The sequence below is a fragment of the Mustela lutreola genome, chromosome 2, assembly GCF_030435805.1.
Source record: "Mustela lutreola isolate mMusLut2 chromosome 2, mMusLut2.pri, whole genome shotgun sequence".
Lineage (NCBI taxonomy): Eukaryota > Metazoa > Chordata > Mammalia > Carnivora > Mustelidae > Mustela > Mustela lutreola.
This window is the reverse complement of record NC_081291.1, coordinates 106,506,130-106,525,493: the sequence shown is the minus strand read 5'-3', so window position 1 is coordinate 106,525,493 and position 19,364 is coordinate 106,506,130. Positions and strand designations below refer to the sequence as shown.

General features: G+C 39.0%; 1 protein-coding gene across 2 annotated transcripts in view; it reads left to right on the top strand.

Annotated features, from left to right (window-relative positions):
• PCYT1A (phosphate cytidylyltransferase 1A, choline) overlaps positions 1-18,105 on the top strand; it is a 44,345-nt gene extending 26,240 nt beyond the window's left edge. For both annotated transcript variants that reach the window (XM_059163008.1, XM_059163009.1), the window contains exons 3-9: positions 3,252-3,351; positions 7,049-7,165; positions 8,278-8,429; positions 10,341-10,419; positions 11,291-11,433; positions 12,893-13,081; positions 13,965-18,105. In XM_059163008.1, coding sequence (XP_059018991.1) covers positions 3,252-3,351; positions 7,049-7,165; positions 8,278-8,429; positions 10,341-10,419; positions 11,291-11,433; positions 12,893-13,081; positions 13,965-14,171 — 987 coding nt within the window. In that variant the 3' untranslated portion in view covers positions 14,172-18,105. The remainder of the gene's footprint in view (positions 1-3,251; positions 3,352-7,048; positions 7,166-8,277; positions 8,430-10,340; positions 10,420-11,290; positions 11,434-12,892; positions 13,082-13,964) is intronic.
• The last annotated feature ends 1,259 nt before the right edge of the window (positions 18,106-19,364 follow it).

Genomic DNA, 19,364 nt, shown 5'->3' with positions numbered 1-19,364 from the left:
TTTTGCCTTTTCTTCACTTCCCACTTCTGCCTCCCTTCCATTTTCAATGGCCTAATCATAGATTTTTCAGTTTCTCTTCCTAGACCTGTTAACTTGACCTTCTCTAGATTAATGTTTCTAGCTTGATCTGGGCTTAGTAAAGTGCTCAATAGTTCTATTAGTTATTTGCTGATCCTCTGGTACATTTCCCACAATAGCTATTCCACATATTTTCTACCTTCCTCAAGCTTTCAGTCTCATTCCAACCTCCCTATTTTTTAAAGGACATTTCGTGTCCTTCTTACTATACCAGTTGAGGACATCAGATATAAATTTGTGTGTCTTTCCTCTTTACATCTAACATTGTCCTTTTATCACCTTCCTTTCTGCTTTTAGAAGAGGATGAAAGTTCTTATTTCTAAAGCTAGTGCTTTCCCCCCTGCTTTCCTTTGAAGCCATTCTCTACCATTTCTCTAGACTATTCTGTTTTTCCTTCTCCAGTATTTTCAGTCTCTGGCTTCTTTTCCTCTGTCTTGGATATGTACAGATGTCCTTAAATTAAAAAAAAGTCACTTGATCTGTCTCCTCTAGGTACCTTTCAGTTTTTCTCATTCCTTTTATAGATACACATATCTAATGAGAGATTATTACTACTTTTTTCCTTTTCTTCCAGTTTTCTTAAAGGCACTGGTGTTCTTTTATTAATATATTCTAGAAGGTCTCTAATAGTCATTTGAATCACCAAATTCAAAGACTTATCTCAGTTCTCATTTTCTTTGATCTCAATTCCTTTTTTTAAAAATATCCCCATTCCTGCTACTATACTACTGGTACTACAGTCTTATTTTCAGTTCAAAAATTCATTGTAAATGCCTCTTTTTTCTTGTGACAATATTTTTTCTTTTTACCATATTCTACCCATTCCTCCTTTATAAAGTCTGCTGCCCTTTCTACTCCCACTGCAACATTAATGGAAAAATCTGTAAGTCTATTTTCTTTTCCATATAATAACCTCTGAACTGGTCTCTTTCTTTATTTTATTTATTTATTTATTTTTGTTAAAAAATTTTTATTTAGGGGCGCCTGGGTGGCTCAGTGGGTTAAAGCCTCTGCCTTCAGCTCAGGTCATGATCTCAGGGTCCTGGGATCGAGTCCCGCATCGAGCTCTCTGCCTGCTTGTGTGTACTCACTTGCGTGCCCTCTGTCTGTCTCTCTCTCTCTCCCTCTCTCTCTGGCAAATAAAATTTTTTAAAAATTGAATTAATTTTTTAAAATCTTCCCACAAAGACAAGACCAGTCCCAGCTGCTAGATTGATCAATTCTTCCAAATATTTAAGGAAGAAATAGTTTCCTATTCTGAACAGTTTCAGAAAATAGAGAGTACTTTCTATCCCATTTTATGAAACCAAACATCAAACCCAGGGGAGAAAAAAGCACAAAAAAGGGAAACCATAGTTAAAATTTTTTCACGAACTAAGATGCAAAAATCCTTAACAATATATTAACAAATCTAGGAACATATAAAAAGATTTATATAGCATGACCAAGGGGGATTTCACTCTGGAATGCAAGGTTGGTTTGACCTCCTAAAATCAATTAATCTAATACACCATAAGTAACAAAAGCCAAAACCAGAATTTGATTGTTTCAGTAATGCAGAAAAAGCATGTGACAAAATCCAACATCTATTTATTTATTTTTTTTTTTTAAGAGTTTTGTTTTAAAGATTTTTTTTTTTAAATTTATTTACTTGAGAGAGAGACAGTGAGAGAGAGAGCATGAACGAGGAGAAGGTCAGAGAGAGAAGCCGACTCCCCATGGAGCTGGGAGCCCGATGCGGGACTCGATCCCGGGACTCCAGGATCATGACCTGAGCCGAAGGCAGTCGTCCAACCAACTGAGCCACCCAGGCGTCCCCCAACATCTATTTATTATAAAAACTCTTAACAAATTGCAAAAAGGAGGGCAATTCCTCAGTTGATAAATGGCATCCACAAAAAAACCTACAGTTAACATAATGTTTAATGGTAAAAGACTGCATACTTCACCCCCAAGATATTTGTCCTTGTTACTTCTGTTCACCATTATGCTAGAGATTCCACCTAAGGCAATAAGGGATAATAAAAAGGAAATTAAAGGCATCCAGATTGGAAAGAAGTAGAACATCTTTAGTCATAGATGACATGATCTCATATGTAGAAAATGCTAAGGAATCTACCAAAGTGCTTCAACTAATAATTGAGTTTAGCAAAGTCATAGGGCCACAATCAATATACAAAAATCATCTGAAATTATATACACAGACACATTTGCATTTATAAATCAATTTGTATTTTTATATACTAGCAAGGAACCATCCAAAAATAAAGTTAAGAAAAACAATTCCCTTCACAATAGCAACAAATAGAATAAAATACTTAAGAGTGTTAACAAAAACTCTTAAGTAAGACTTTCCTCTGTAGAGGAAAGAGCATTCCTGCATTCTTATTTCAGCTTTGCCTCTGAGTAATTGCATATAATTCATATAATTTCTTTGAACCTTGTTTTCCTCATCTTTAAATTGAGAATTATTGTACTTCTTGCCTCAGAGGGCTGTTGTGAGCATTAGAACATAATCACAATTGATAAAGCATACAGGAGCTATTTGCCTCGCCAGTCCCCTAGTTGAAGTCCCCTAGTTGAAAATGTGCTTAAGAACTTTGGCAGTTTCATCACATAGAACAGGGTCGTGTGTTCTGCCAGACAGCGGAGGAGCCGTTATTTAGGACCCAGTTAGTTGGGACTGTGCCTAGTTTCCCAGCTACCTCGCTCAATATTACCCTGAAATCACCTGTAAGACATTTATCTTTCATATCATGATTTACTGATTTACCCATTTGGTAAAAGGTTGCAACTTTTGGGACGCCTGGGTGCTCAGTTGAGCGGCTGCCTTCGGCTCAGGTCATGGTCCCAGCGTCCTGGGATGGAGTCCCACTTCGGGCTCCTTGCTCAGCGGGGAGCCTGCTTCTCTCTCTGTCTCTGCCACTCTGTGTGTGCTCACTCTTGTGCCCTCTCTCTCTTTCTCTGACGAATAAATAAATTAAAAAAAAAAAAAAGGTTGCAACTTTCACTTGCCATTTTGAAATGCCTTTTTTTTCTTTTGTTACATGATTTAGGAGGAATTTAATCACCAGTATATTGAATAACTGGTTGTTCTTTAAAGCTGCCATTTTTGGGGTATTTCAGTCTGTACCATCGAACTTAACTTTGTTTTCCTTCACTTTCCTCTTAAGGGCTTACAGCAGCCAGCTCCTTTTTCTGATGAAATTGAGGTCGACTTTAGTAAGCCCTATGTCAGGGTAACTATGGAAGAAGCCAGCAGAGGAACTCCTTGTAAGTAAATGCTTAATTATATTGTTGTTTTACTCTTGTTTTTAACTCTTACTACTCCCCTTGAGGAATAAGCAGGCCAATGGGGTAGGGTAAAATGACAAGAAAATGGTGTAGTAGCAGCAGGTCAAATTTCAAAATGCCATCAAACAGTTCAAGGATCACATTCAGATGTGATAGTAGACCTGTTGAAGGCAAGATATTTTCATTTCATTTCATTTCTTCTGATAACACATTCAGAATGTGGTACCTCACTCAGATCTGATCACATTAGCTATATTACCCAGCTTATTGCTAATCTGTTCCCAAACCACCTGTGGTACATAAAATGTTTGTGTGTGCATGTGTACTATTCCCAAGTTTTGAAGCTTATAATTAACAAGCACCAACTAATTTAATTTTTAACAATTTTAGAATAGAATTTTATAAGTCATTTTTTTCAGATTATCTACTTTATCATCTCTTCATTGTATACATGAAGAAATTGAAGTCTACAGAAACTAAGAAGTGAAAGTTCTCCTAGAGTAAAACAAATAATTAGTGATAAAACTGAAACTAAAGCCTAAGCTGTTCCATCTTTTTGTTCTTTTCACCCTGAAGTGATGCTGCTCTTTGTAGACATTAGTTTTAAATAATAGAAGGTTATTGGCAATCTGATTGCATTTTAGGTGGAAAAAAGAATCACAAATTAGCCTATAAAATTTGCAGGTCTGATTTGGTCTCTAGTTGTTCTCCTATATCATATTCCATCTGTTCAGTCTTATATGAAATAACCATGTGACTATTTATGCCAGTATTGGACAAGGAGTAAACCAGTAAAGAATCTACACATGCCACAGTTAATGAATTTTAAACCAATAATTAGTACAAGGGGGCATCCTTCCCCACCACATACCATGTTTTCACTAGGGAGGTTAAGGGAATACAAGAAAGAAGTTGGTATAATCTAGGAGAAAATTCACTACCCAGAGAAAAAACAAATATGGCTGAAGGGACGAAAAGCTTATTTCTTTTGGAAGATGAAAGAAAAAAGTCAGCAGTATGTTTTCTAGGAGAAAGGGGGAAAAAAGGCAAAGTTTGAAGGGCAGTGGAATGTGTCGGGACAGAAGTTTCGGTGATAGGTATTTGAGAGGATCTATCAGGATCTATCAAAAGATGGATATATCAAAAATATATAAAAAAAAATTGAAACACAGGTCAGTTCTGCCTAAAGGAGAACATGTATTTATTTAGCCAACAGTGATGCAAGGACTATGATTTATAATACAAATCGGACCATTTTGAAAGTGAAAGGGGGTTGCTCTTAATAATATGCTGAGACAACATATGAATCAGGATGTGGTCATCCTGGCCAGTAGACACTTGGTAAAAGAATTAATAACTTGTGCTTTGTTCCCGCATTTTCTCATTCAACGGTGGTCTCTTCTGGCCATTTGGTTACTGGATTAGTCTGGGTTTGCCAAAGACTTGGGGGTAAGTCGTGGGGAATTGAGAGTTTAGGAGGCTGGGGGAACACTGAAGAGGGTAAGGAGCACATCTGGAGTTTGGTCTGAGAAAGGGTTCGGTGGTGACTTGGCTTGATAACCAGATGATTAACCCTGGCAAACGGCCAGTTGATCAACAGCATTCCTTACTCTTTCCACCATCCTGGAAATGTGTTTATGGAGCTAAATCCCCCTCATCTTGCTTTGCCCAGCTGTACGCTAATGTCAAAGAAACAACAGATATTCTTAATTTTTATATTCTATGTTTTGTTAGTTACTTCATGGTTATGATTTCTAGGATGTAGAAGACATTATGCTCCTCAGATTATGTTTTATTTTGCTTTGTTTTATGGATGAAGAAACTGAGTCTTAAAAAGGTTAAGATTACGGAGGAAGGAGGCTGGTAGTTAAGTTGGAGCTCTAATTTTTCTGACTCTTAAATCTATTATATTGTTTGTTTTTCATTGTATTGGCATATCTATTTTATTTAAAAATTTTATTTCTTGTATTATAAAATCAGTACATTTCCATGGCCTAACATTCATAAAGTACAGGGCACAGAATGAAATGTCTTCCTATTACCACTATCTCACAGCCACTCAGTATCCCTCCCTCCCACCCTTTTAGTGGGTGTATCATGGTACATTCAGTCCTTCCATTGAAATTTAGGCTGGTTCCAAACTTAGTACAAACTATGCTGCATTGAGTAACATACATATTTACAAATCTATCTGTGAAATAAATTTCTAGAATTGGAATAGCTGGGCCATTGTAGGAGATAAGAAAACATCTGATGACTATTTTTTTCCAGAAAAAAAAGCATAAAAGCATTTATTTATCTTTTAATAGATATTGTCTAGTTGCCTTTTTAAAAATTTTTGTTTATTTATTTGAGAGAGCATGCATATACTGTGCATATGCACAAGTAGGGCAAGGGAGAAGCAGACTCCTGCTGAGGCACCCCTCTAATTGCCCTTAAAATTTTTGTACCAATTTTTATTCCTATCACCAGTGTATAATTTTTCAGTTTAAAAGCTACTTATTTATGGATAAAGCTATCTGGAAAGAAATGTCCACAAACCTGAGAACCAGTTTTCTCCTCTTTGTTTCATTGTCCTCAAGGAGGGAGATGAGTCTTAACCCCTCCCTTTGGTATGGTATATCTGATGAGTCTCCCCTTCTTTCCCAGAATGATAGAGCTGTTCCTAATGTTATTTTCTGCTTCTATAGTTAATACTCTTCTTTTATTCACATATGGGAATATGTTCCTAGGACTTGTTTGATTTATTATTTGAAGCATAAGGAACTGGTAATGTCAATTCCATTCTCAGTGTGTGTGGTATTAGTCTTGTACCTCCAAGAAGTCATTTCTTGGCTTTTCTTTCATAGTCCACTACTACTAATAAATTGACAGTCTGGTCTCTGTTATTCTCACTAATGGAGAAAAAAGGAAAAGCACTAATATGAAGTCCTGTAGGATTTATATTTGACTTTCAAATACTTTATTGCCCTCTACTGAGAAAGTATAATATCATGCTTGCTGTCAGGGAGAAATACTTGAAGGAATCCCATCTGTTATCACAGAGTGGGTATTGAGGGTGACTGGGACTGAGAAGCAATAAATTGGTAACTAATACTTACCTTCACCCCTTTCACCTTCTTTGTTTCACCCCTATAGATCACTTCTTACTCACTGGGCAATTGGAGGGAGGTTTATTTTCAAAGCAAAGCTTAGTTACTAGTAATCAAACAGCCTGAAAATGAGAGAGCAAGCAAGAGAACACAAGTGGCAGAGGGAGAGAGAGAAGCAAGCTCCCCGCTGGGCAGAGCCTGATTCGGGGCTCAATCCTAGGACCCTAAGATCATGACCTGAGCAGAAGACAGACACTTAACTGACTGAGCCACCCAGCCACCCCTTCCCATTTACTTCTAAAATAACTTCAAGAAAAAGCAATCATGAAATCCAGTTCCATGAGCAGTTTGATGAGATCAGACTAACAGAGTCAATGGATATGATGTCAAAAATGTCTTTGGAGCCAAAGCAATCTGTGATATTATTCCTCACAACCCCAACCTACCCTTCCATTAAAGTGAATATCCAGAGAGCACCTTGAGAGAGGGATATGAAAAGATGGAACACAGTGTCATTTCCATTAGTCAAATATGAGGTATTGAATCAGTGTGTTTTTGTGATAAATTCTTTCCTTTGGATTTAGGTGATCGGCCTGTGAGGGTTTATGCTGATGGAATATTTGACTTATTTCACTGTGGTCATGCTCGGGCTCTGATGCAAGCAAAGAACCTTTTCCCTAATACATACCTCATTGTGGGAGGTAAGAAAACATCTGATGACTTTAGGTGCTTTCCAGAAAAAAAAAAAAATTATAGTAGCCTTTTTGTCCTATTGTAACATGAATACTGGCTCTTGTTTTTGTTTTTATTTATTTTTATTATTTAAAAGATTATTTATTTATTTATTTATTTGACAGAAAGAAAGGTCACACGTAGGCAGAGAGGCAGGCAGAGGGAGGGGGGAAGCCGGCTCCCTGCTGAGCAGGGAGTCCAATGCAGGGCTTGATTCCAAGACCATAAGATCATGATCTGAGCCAAAGGCAGAGGCTTAACCCACTGAGCCACCCACGGGCCCCTTGTTTTGGTTTTTAAATGAGAGATATGGAACAGCCTCTCTAAAACTTGAAGTATATGAATTATATAAACCTGGTGAGAGAAGCTCCAAGCACTCTGACCTGAGAGGTCCAGTTTTTATCTCTGTTTTTAGCTGAGTTTCTGCAGTTTTGGGAGCAACAGTGACCCCTATTGCCTACTTAAGAACAGCATTTATTCTAGATTTCAGTTTGTCTTTTTTTTTTTTTTAATAAGATTTTATTTATTTATTTGAGAGAGAGTGTGTGGGAGGTGGGTAAGCAGTGAGGGAGGGAGAAGGACAAGTAGCCTGTGCTATGCATGGAGCCTGACACAGGGCTTGATCCCAGAACCCTGAGACCATGACCTAAGCTGAAACCAAGCATCAAATGCTCAGCTGACTGAGCCACGCAGGCAGCCCTGTTTATCATTTTGAATCAACTGAAGTGCACAAGTCTGTTAAGCAAATGTTATGTGGTCTAATATAGTTTTATGAAAATACATGAAAACATTTTTAAAAGCTTAGTGATGCAGAAATTCACAGGTTAATTTCAAAGCCAAAGATTTTAGCCCCTTGTTTTATCTTCTCTCCAAAGTGTGAACATACTTTTTGTGAGTACTTGGTCCTGAAGGTGTATCTTGGATTAGGAAAAGTATTGTTACTCAGATTGAGCTGGACCCAGGAAATTCTTTTCTGGTGGGAAGACTGGTTACAGTCATAGGAAATGGGAGAGGTTGGTGACTGAGGAATGGTTAAGCAAAGAGGACTTGGACTTACAACTCTGTGGTGTGGTGAACTCAGTTTGCAGTGATGAGCTTACGCACAACTTCAAAGGCTTCACGGTGATGAATGAAAATGAGCGCTATGATGCAGTGCAGCACTGCCGCTATGTGGATGAGGTGGTGAGGAATGCCCCCTGGACCTTGACACCAGAGTTCCTGGCAGAACACCGGGTAAGAAACTGAACACACGTCCCCATCCCTTGTTCTGGAATTCCCTCAACTCTCAAGACTTCTGGGATTTGGGGTAGTTTTCCACTAGCCATTTTTTACTTCTGTGCTCTATGTAAATGTCACACAGAGGAGATGACTGTGTTGTTACTACTAATAATGATCATCCCTGATATTTATATGGCGTTTGGTGGTTTATAAGCACTTTTATATCTATTATATTTCATTTGCTCCCTAAAACAGTCTTACTGGGTAGCTATTCTTTCTACTTTACATATGAGAATAGAGCCAGAGAGACCAAATAACCTGGTCCAGGATACACAGTAGCAGGGCTAGAAACTGTACTCTTCAGTTAAGTGATTTTATACCCCCACACTATGAATATGTCCATCCTCCTAACATACCAGTCCTATAGAATATAAGAGCCTGAGCTGTGCTCTCAGAAAGTTCCAGGAAACAAGATGGATAAACATAGAGTTCTCTTATATATTGACTTAAATTTAGTTTCATGTCTTTGATTTTGGGCTACAAGTTGTATAGCATCAGAAACCAGGTTTCTCATTTTTACTCATTGAGTTAGTAGTATAAAACCCCTCACTGCTTTTAATTCTCCTGTTAAAGAAACAGGTTTCCTCTAAAAGGTGGGAAGGTGAGAAGAGTTTATCAGGTCAGGTTGAGGTCCCCAAGCTTGAGAAACCAGCAAGCATATTGTCAGTTCTCAGCAGGAGTATGTGGAATGTCAAAGGTGAGCTGTTCAGTGAGGCAGAAAGAACAAAAGTAGCCAAAGTGCTTTAAAACCAATACTTGGGGGTAGGCCTGAAGCTAAAGGGTATCTGCTAAAACTATTTGGGATTAGAACAGACCTTTCATAATACTCTAGCTTTTCTATATCAATACTTGCGAGCCAGTTATTCTAAAGGTGGTGAATAAGATTATTTTCAGCAACCAGAGCCAGGCAGGCTCAGGCAGAAGAGGTTAGAGGAACTTTTAATTTCCCCTTTCTCTTTGTTAGCAGTGAATCCTCAGCCAGCAGTCTTACTTGGCCACCATTCTTATTTTCACTTTGCAGCCTATCAATCCCTGACAAATTTTCATAGGTAATCAGGATGTTAGCTAAGAGTCTCTGACACAGTCCTGATAGGCATGCTTCACATTACTGACTTCTGGGAATTAGGTATAGTCGTATTAGCAATTACATTAGTAAAGGGCATATGGCCTACATAGGAATGACTAAATAAGGTTAGCATATCTCTCTGAAAGATTATTGATCCCATGCTATTGATCTCTTCTCACTGTTGCAAGAAGTATTGACAGTAGTAAAATGATAAAGCCCAAGACCTAAATGTCTTTTATGGCTTTGAGTTTCACATTCCTCAGGAGTATAGATGTATCTATTCTAGTAAAAGGGCTCTTGGTTGCTATTTTTATATTCCCACTCATCTCATGGTCTGAGAGAGAAACCAGCTAAGGAAGAAGTGACCTCTTTTGCATATTTTTAGAAACCTTATTTGACCAATCTTTATAGACCCAGGAGGATAGGGAGATTTCCTCAGCTCCAGTCACTAACACACCAGCATATCCTCCAGTCGTGTTTACTACAGCATGGTGACTGGTGTGCAGTGTAAGGGTAGCACTTCCAGTAGACCAGGAGAATTAGCTAAAAAAAAAAAGAAACTGGTCAACTTCATATTTATGAGTGATAAATAGATTAAAAAAATTAAATTGTGTGGCTTATCAATGAATCACAGAATTTATGAAGCAAGGCAAAGAGAGATAAAGAAAAAAAGTTTACTTGAGGCCTGGCCTCTCCTTGTCCTTTATTCTGAATCTGGGAGAGTATTTTCTGGGGGAATATTTACTGGTTCTTTCTGATGTCATTGATCCTCAGTTTTAAATGATGTTTCCTTATTTCAGATTGATTTTGTAGCCCATGATGACATCCCTTATTCTTCTGCTGGGAGCGATGATGTTTATAAGCACATCAAGGAAGCAGGTAAGTAAGCTGATCTACATCCTCACTTTATGATGTCTCAGGCAGCAACAGAGAATCAATGACATTGCTACCTTGCAAAGGAAAATTTATGCACTTAGAAATTCAATATCTACTTTCAATCACACTTCAGATAAGAGGTTTAGGTGAGCATAGCACTGATATCCATCAATTTGCGGTCTAAGCATCTACTTTTTTTTTTTTAAAGATTTTGTTTGGGGTGCCTGGGTGGCTCAGTGGGTTAAGGCCTCTGCCTTCAGCTCAGGTCATGATCCCAGGGTCCTGGGATAGAGCCCCACGTCAGGCTCTTCGTTCAGTGGGGAGCCTGCTTCCTCCTCTCTCTGCCTGCCTCTCTGCCTACTTGTCATCTCTGTCTGTCAAATAAATAAATAAAATATTAAAAAAAAAAAACTTAAAAAAAACATATTTTGTTTGTTTGTCCGAGAGAGAGAGAAAAAGAGAGAGCACAAGCAGGGGGAGCAGCTGGCAGAGGGAAAAGTAGGCTCCCCGCTGAGCAAGGAGTCCAATGTGGGACTCGATCCCAGGATGCTAGGATCATGACCTGAGCCAAAAAAAGAGGCTTAACAGACTGAGCCACCCAGGCATCCCTAAACATCTATTTTTGATACATATTTTAATTTTGGGAAACTCCCAGGCCCATATGTATATTTTTTAATATTAGGGCCATATAGTTCTTCCTTTCCTTACCCCTAGCCTTTGATTCAGTCTTCCTCCTGTATGTCAGTATCTCCAGACTTCACTTAGTAATAGAAGATCATTTTTTGAGTAAAAAAATGTTGCTCCCGGTTTCCATCTAATCCTATGGCCTGAGTTAACCAGAATGTCACAGTGTATGTGTGTGTTCTTGGATTAGGTATGTTTGCACCAACACAGAGGACAGAAGGTATCTCCACATCAGACATCATCACCCGAATTGTCCGGGACTATGATGTGTATGCCAGACGGAATCTACAGAGGGGCTACACGGCAAAGGAGCTCAATGTCAGCTTTATCAATGTGAGTTCCAGCTTCATCCCAGAGTTCCCTGGCCCTATAGGACACACGTTAACCTCCTACCTCATCTGAGCTAAAGTTGCTTTTCTGTCTGTTGTAACCGTCACCTCCAAAATTCAATGAATGCCTCTTTGCTGATTACACTGTGCTAAGCTTTACAAAGAGATTAAAACAGAGGCATTCTCTGCCTTTATGGTCTAGTATCAGTCAACACATTGATATAAAAATACACAGCCAATTAAATAATAATATGTTACTTAACATTGTATAATATTTGTATCAAATATATTTAAAACTGCAGTTCATACCTTTTTTTTTTTTAATTGGATGGTCTTTGGAAAATTTACTGAAAGCTATGGATCCTCTCCCTGTGTGGATAGTGGCACACACAACATTTTGCATGCAATTTCTCAGGGCATGTGGACCTCGGTTTTAAAATTTGATTTATGAAAGCATAGTTTATCTTAGCTTAATATTACCTTTTAGAAACAAACTGCTATACATTTTGTATATAAATTGTATCTTAATAAAGTTGATTTTAAAAGAAGAAAGCTGCTAACTATATCTTCTGTACGAGTAGTTTACCATGCTCCCTTACCTGCTGCCAGTTGTGTGAATAATGAAAAGGTGAAATGGCTTCATCAAATAGGTTTAGCTTTGCAGATAAACCCTAGCTGTTGTTAACCACCTACTACAGAATCTCCTTCAGGTGTTTAAAAATATTAAACATATTCCCGTTCCCCTTTATGATCTGAAAATTATAAAAACACTTTTCCTTTGGCTAAACCTCCCCCGATCCATACCATTTTCCTTTCTGTTTAGGGAAGCTGGTAGGACCTCATTTTGCAGATGAGCAAACAGATCTCTAAATACTAAATACTAAATACTAAAAATAGAACAAAAAGCTCTTCTAAAATCATAGAATAAGCCAGTGATAGCAGGAAAACATCAATACCATAAACAAATTAAGTAAAAGATCCGCTACTTCAACATATGAGAGTTGTCTTATTCCTGGCAATATTGTGCAGTAATCCTGTGGCTTCTTACATATCTTCATCTAGAATAGGGTTTGGGTTATGTTGGGCATGTTTATGTTCCAAGTTTATGTTTTTTTAAAAATTATTATGTTCAGTTAGCCAACATATAGTACATCATTAGTTTTAATGTAGCCTTAAAAAATCTGACTTCATTTGCTATATGCCCAATGGTTACTGAGCATACTCTATATCTTTAGTTTAATCCAGGATTCTTTAATGTTTGAATTATCACACTTTCATATAAGGTGACCATCCAGAGTATATTTAATCTGTTACTGTGCTAGAGAAACAGGAGATTAGGGTGAAGTGAAATTCTGATGACTGGAAATCTTATCAGTAACGTGCTGAAACTTTTTTTTTCTTCTCCCTTTGGAATGGAGGTCAGAGTGAGTATTATTTCTTAAAACAATTATTTCTTTACTTAGGAGAAGAAATACCACTTGCAGGAGCGGGTTGACAAAGTAAAGAAGAAAGTGAAAGACGTGGAAGAAAAGTCAAAAGAATTTGTTCAGAAGGTGGAGGAAAAAAGCATTGATCTCATTCAGAAATGGGAGGAGAAATCCCGAGAATTCATTGGAAGTTTCCTGGAAATGTTTGGTCCAGAAGGAGCTCTGGTATGTTCTTTCCTGGTGGACAGTTTAGGGAATTTCAGGAAAATTTAGGTAATTTTCATGCTGTGTGAAGAATTACAGCATTATAGAAAGGGACATCAACATTAAGTGGTTATCTAATCTGTTCCTGATACTGGGCAGAACTATATTTCAACTGTCCCCAAAAAGTTGTTTAAACTCATTACAGAAAGAGGTTACACATTCTCCTAAATAATCTTGCCAGCTCTCTGTCAACCTCCAAATCTGGTGATAAGCAAGTGACCTTGCCCAGTTTGCTTTTATATTATAGTTTTAAATAAAAAGGAAAGGAAAGAATGAAGAACAGTAGAAAGAAAGCTGCCTCCAGTACAAACAGCTGCTGCAGAGCTGCTGGGTGAGGTGAGAGTTCTGTCCTTGAGGAGTAACAAGGTCTCTTTAAGCCAAATAGAAGGTGCGTGTAATTATTTAGCAAGTGAGCCTTGGGTTATCAAGAAGCATCTAACTGTGAAAGTATCTGATACCAGAACAGATTATTTAGGGAGAATATAGAATTTCCTTTTCAGAGAGCTCTCGAACTAGGATAGGTACCCTTTTGTCTGAGTGAGTTCCTTTGGTTTTGCCTGAAGCCTAGACTCTGGACCAAGTAGCCATTTAAGAATTCCTTTGACATAGTCATCGAGAATTGGGTGACTGTGGATAACAGGTAGGAACCCTTAGATAAGAAGCATAACATGGACTATTTTAGGGAGGAAATTGCTTAACATTTTAGGTGTATCCTTCCCCTAGAGTATTTGATCACTTTTGGCATTGCACTGGGCATTCACGATAATTTGAAGTCTCAGATCCTCCAGTGGTGATTTAGTAGGATCCCTAGGTTTCTTCTAATTCTTCCTTTTGGTCTCCCCAGAAACATATGCTGAAAGAGGGTAAAGGCCGGATGCTGCAGGCCATCAGTCCAAAGCAGAGTCCCAGCAGCAGCCCTACTCGGGAACGCTCCCCATCCCCGTCTTTCCGATGGCCCTTCTCTGGCAAGACTTCCCCGCCTTCCTCCCCAGCAAACCTCTCCAGGCACAAAGCTGCAGCTTATGATATCAGTGAGGATGAAGAAGACTAAGTTTTCATCCCTTCTTTCCTGTCCCCTCCCTCTGTCCCATCACCTTCAGAAGCTCTCTGTTGAATTTCGAATTGTGATTCCAACACTAAACCTAAGGACAGCTACAAAGGAAAGAAAGTTGGGGCAGGAGGACCGAGGATGGGATCAGACAGCCTGTTCTCCAGGAGACATCATCACCCATCCACACCAAGAAGGAGGCTGACCACACCTCAGAAACCTGTTCTGCATCCATATACCCTCCCTACAGACTTTGCTTTACTGTTTATGTTCATGTGATTTTGACAGGGAAATTGTCATTTTTATTAATTTTTTAAAAATTAGTCTTTCAAATGTTGTAAGTAGAACTAATTTTTTGCCCCTGAGGAGTGGGCAGAAGGAAATGGTATATTACTCAGAGGCCTTTTCTTCCTGATACACTATAGTGTTTGCCTTCTGTTCTGAGGCAGAGTGGCTTGCCAAGTCCTTCAAGCAATGAGCCATGCTGATGAGTGATTTCAGGGGGCAGGGGAAATAGCATAATTTTGGTATCCTTAACAAAAACCCAAAAGCTAAGTAAACGCAGTCACAAATCCCCTAAATGTACTGCTGCACATGTGTCAATGTGGCTGGCTGTGAGAAGAAGGAGATCTGAGCCTAACTTTTCTTACTCCCTGAGGAGTTTCTTGTTGGACCCAATGGGGTCCATGGAAGACACTGATGGGGATGGAACCAGACCACATGGCATCAGCTACGGTTTTCCTGCTGTGTTCATCTTCTCAGAAAACTCTCACCCAATTATTTGGGAGCTCTCGTCAATCTCTTTCCTACAGTCTACCTTTGAAGGCAGGAACACGTCCAGATTTATTGTGATTGGGGAGGGGAGTGGGACAATACTCAATCCTATACAGGGACAGGTTAGGTTAATTTTCCCATCTGTGAGTAAGTCCCTGGCCCTGCTATTTTGATGCTTATTACCTAGCTTTTTACAGAGGATACTTTGTAAATGTCTGCAGTTTGAACATGATCTGTTAATCCATGTTGCTCAAAGCCATACTGAATATTTAGAGAGATTTTCACAGAATTTAAGCATAAAAGCATAAAGAAACACCCCCCCACACCCCTTCCTAAAGCCTTATCTTTAACTCTGTCCTTCTTAAGAATGTTCTTGACTGGAACTAATGCTCCAGGTGGTGTTTCTTTTCCTCTGAGAGTTGCAGCTGGTTGGGACTTCCCTCCGCTGCAACCTCCAGCAGGCCACAGAACATTACAAGAAAATGGCAGATTCTCTCCCTTTCCCATGTGTGCCTGGTGGTTATGGTCCCACTGCTCCTGTTAGGTTGCCCAGGAGGATTCACCACTTATATTCCCACATCAGAGATGCTGAAGCTTAACACTTGTAGTTGAGCGTGAGCTCATTTTAAGCCTCTAGCATTGTGCCCCTGCATGACCGAAGAGACCATCATCTTCAGTAATCCTGTAGCTGGGTTCAGGGGAAAATTGCTTATGTCCAGGCCCCACCCTGTCACTCATAAATACCCCTTGTGGGGGTGGAGTTTTGGTGTTTTCAGCTAAGAAAACCACATTTTATCTTTGCTTTCCCCAGTGCTAGGGCTGTGAGCATCTCATAGTCTCCTCCCTAAATATTTTCTGATAAAACCTGCTCTTCTGCCTGAGGATCAGGCTAGAATCACTGCCTGCTTACACAGCAGGACTACCTGGTTTCTTATAACTTCTGATCACCCAGAGAGGCAGAGTATAGCAGAGTAGAGACACAAAGAGAGGGAAATCTCTTGTTGTCATGATGGCTTATAAAAACTACATTTCTGACTCTTCTCATGAAGTGCTCTTTTTGCTATCAGATATGGTTTACATGAGCTTTGGCTTGGAATCCTTTTTTTGCAACAGTTCAAGTTCTTGTTTTCCTTCATTAACAAGCTTCATAGGATCACGTATTTTACTTTTCTGCTTTAGTCTTCCCTCTTTGAGAATTTTGCCTACTTCTGTCTTATTCTCCTTCGTATAGAAAGATGATAAAATCACTGAAGGTCACCTACCTATTCCCTCAAGGTACATATTGATCAAGTGTATCTGGCAAGGAAGATGCTCAGAATGTGGTTTTGCACCCTGTGTGTCACTCCTCTCAAATATACTGTCTGGGATCTCTTCCTCTGCTCTGTCAGTGGGCTACTTTTGGCATTCCCTGCCTTTGGAATATAACCGCTCTGCTGGTAAGTTCTCCAAGACTGCCAGGTCCAGCATATGCACATGTGCTTGGAAAGCCCTCTCACCCCTTTTGACGAGCCTCTGTGGCCCCAATCTCCTAACACTAGTGCATCTTGAAGTACTTTTGACTTGAAGATGAAAATTTATGGTGTGGCATATTAGCTACTTTGGGGTAAATGGGATCCTATTTAATGGTAAATCCTATTTAAAGGTAAATGGGGTAAATGGACAAGGATGGGTGGAGGGAAGAAGCTGTCGGGGTGATGTATTATTTGATCATTTGTGCCTAATTAAATGAAGTTAGTGGTTTGCCTACCATGACCATGCCTGTGATCTGTAAATTTGCTATTATTAATTTTAATATGAACTGTTAAGATTGATTTCTAATGTTAATTATCTGTTTCCCTGAATCCCACACACAAGCAATAAGCCAAATGTAGCAGAGGTGGGAGAGCCTTAACCACCAGTTGGCTTCAGAGCCCAGTCTGTAAGACAGAAGAACGGAGACATTCCATGCTCCTCAGAATGCTGAGGAGGTGCTACTTTAGTTATCTTGGGATGTCTGGGCAGAGAGTTTGCTCTTTTCATACACTAGACTCAGTAGCAGTAAGGAAGAGAGGCTGAAACTTTCGAGGAGTAGAAACAGATCCTTTGTACTACTGCCGCCATTTCTGATAATTAGAGCCAAAGAGCATTTTTTCGCTGAGGCTTGGGTAAGAAGGTTGGGGATATGAGGAAGTTGAAGATCCTAAATAAGAAAAAATATGAAGGATGTCAGGAGAACTTTTGACTTTATCTGGTTGCTGATAACGCAGCACCAGAGTTAGATTTTTCTTATTTTATTTGTGACCACACAACTGGTCAGGCAGCCTCTGGATATTCTCCCTGTGATGATTCTTCACAGTGCTTTGGTTTCTCTGGATTATGTTGATTTGTGGGTAACTTTTGTTTTTCTGGAGCTCATTGCCTTTCTGACCCTGTTATAGATCTATCTAAAATCTTTCCAAATCAATTATATTTTGCTGCTTTTCTTTAATTCCCTAAAAGCCATAGCTTCTACATTTTCTGTCAGCACACCCTTTCACCAGAAGTTGAACTAATAACAGGAAAAAAAGCTCCCTTAATAATGGTTTTAACTAATGATATTTTTTTTAAGCTTACCAATGTAAGTATTTTTAAAGGTTGTATTTTTCAAAGTCATACAATGATGTTCTTGTTTTCTCTCATAGAATAAATTGTCATGGGATAAAGAGTGGTCCCTAGCTTCTATTTTTCCAAATAAGTAGAACATATTCTTAGGATTATACTATTAAATGTTAATTTTCTCTAAAAGAAAGAAGAAAGATTTTCTGTCTGCCAAAGTTTTATGTTAATACTCAGATTGGGGTAGAAAACGAAGTGCTAGGTTTAACACTAGGATGACTCAGGTTGTGTTCCTTTAGGTTTAAAGAGAGCTTTCCCACTCTTCTTCCGGGGGCACTGACTATTTTAAACACAGAGACTTGATTGGTTGGGTTGCTTTGTATGGAGGATCCTGAAAAGAAAAAGGTATGTTGGGAAGAAATGCTAGCCTTGGTATGACTGTTAGTCCCATCCGCAGTGCCAGCATTCACGGGGTGTTTTCCTCAATCGGTGTTCAATATATTGTTTTCCTATGTGAGTGTTATTAATTTGTTCCAGTTATTTGGGCCTTTGTCATTTAGCCAAATAAAGGCAAAGTGGTTTTACCTAATTTACCATTTCCTGTGTTTATGACCTGGTATACATATGTATAAGATGTTTTATTTATTTGGGACTTTTACCTATACCCGCAGTTCTTTTGCTTTTGCAACCTAATTTGTCTCCTCAAAACTGTTTCATGACCACATTAAGAGGGGAATCCTTTTGCAGCTTTGCATAGAAGGCTCAAAAAGCCATTGGCCCTCTAAGGGAGGCTGATCCAGATCTATGAGGTCTAATGTCATCAGTGCCCTAATGACACATCTGTAAGGGAAAGAATGCCTTCCATCTGATCTTCAGAAGCCTGGTTTCTTCTGAGACTTCAGGTCTGTACTATTTTTGCCTGGTTGAGTTCCTTTGTTGTTGTTGTTGTTGACATACCATGTTACATTAGTTTCAGGTGTACAACTTAGTGGCTTGGCAAGTTTATACATTATGCTTTGTTCACCACAAGTATTGCTACCATCTGTCCCATTACATTGCTATTACAATATCATTCACTCTATTCCTTTTTTTTTTTTTTTAAGATTTTATTTATTTGAGAGAGAGAGAGAGAGAGCGAGCAGGTGTGCATGGGCAGAGGGAGAAGGAGAAAGAGTCTTAAGTAGACTTTGCACTGAGCGAAGAGCCCGACACAGGGCTTGAGATCATGACCTGAGCCAAACTCAAGAGTCAGATGCTTAATCAACTGAGCCACCCCGGTGCCCCTCATTGACTGTATTCCTTATGCTCTTTTTGTTCTTGTGACTAACTCATTCCACAACTGAAGGCCCATATCTCCCACTCCTCTTGGCCCATTTTGTCCAACCCCTCACCCCATCTCCTCTGGACCATCATTTCTCTGTATTTATAGTTCTGATTCTGCTTTTCATTTGTTTATTCATTTTCTTTTAGATTCCATTTATGAGTGGAATCATATGGTATTTGCCTTTTTCAGTTTGACTAATTTCATTTAGCATAATACCCTCTAGGTCCATCCATGTTGTCTCAAATGGCATGGTCTCCTTTTTTGGCTGTATAATATTCCATTGTGGTATAGCTATACCACATTTTCCTTATCCATTTGTCTGTTGATGGACACTTAGGTTGCTTCCATATTTTGGTTATTGTAAATAATGCCACAATAATCATAAGGGCTTGCCTGGTTGATTTCTACTCCTGTTCGTATAACAGGCAAACTCCACATACTTTTCCCCCCTTTCATTGGCTTTGGGAAAACTCAGAGTGACCTTTCAATATATAAGCTTCAAGGGCTAATAGTGGCAATGTACA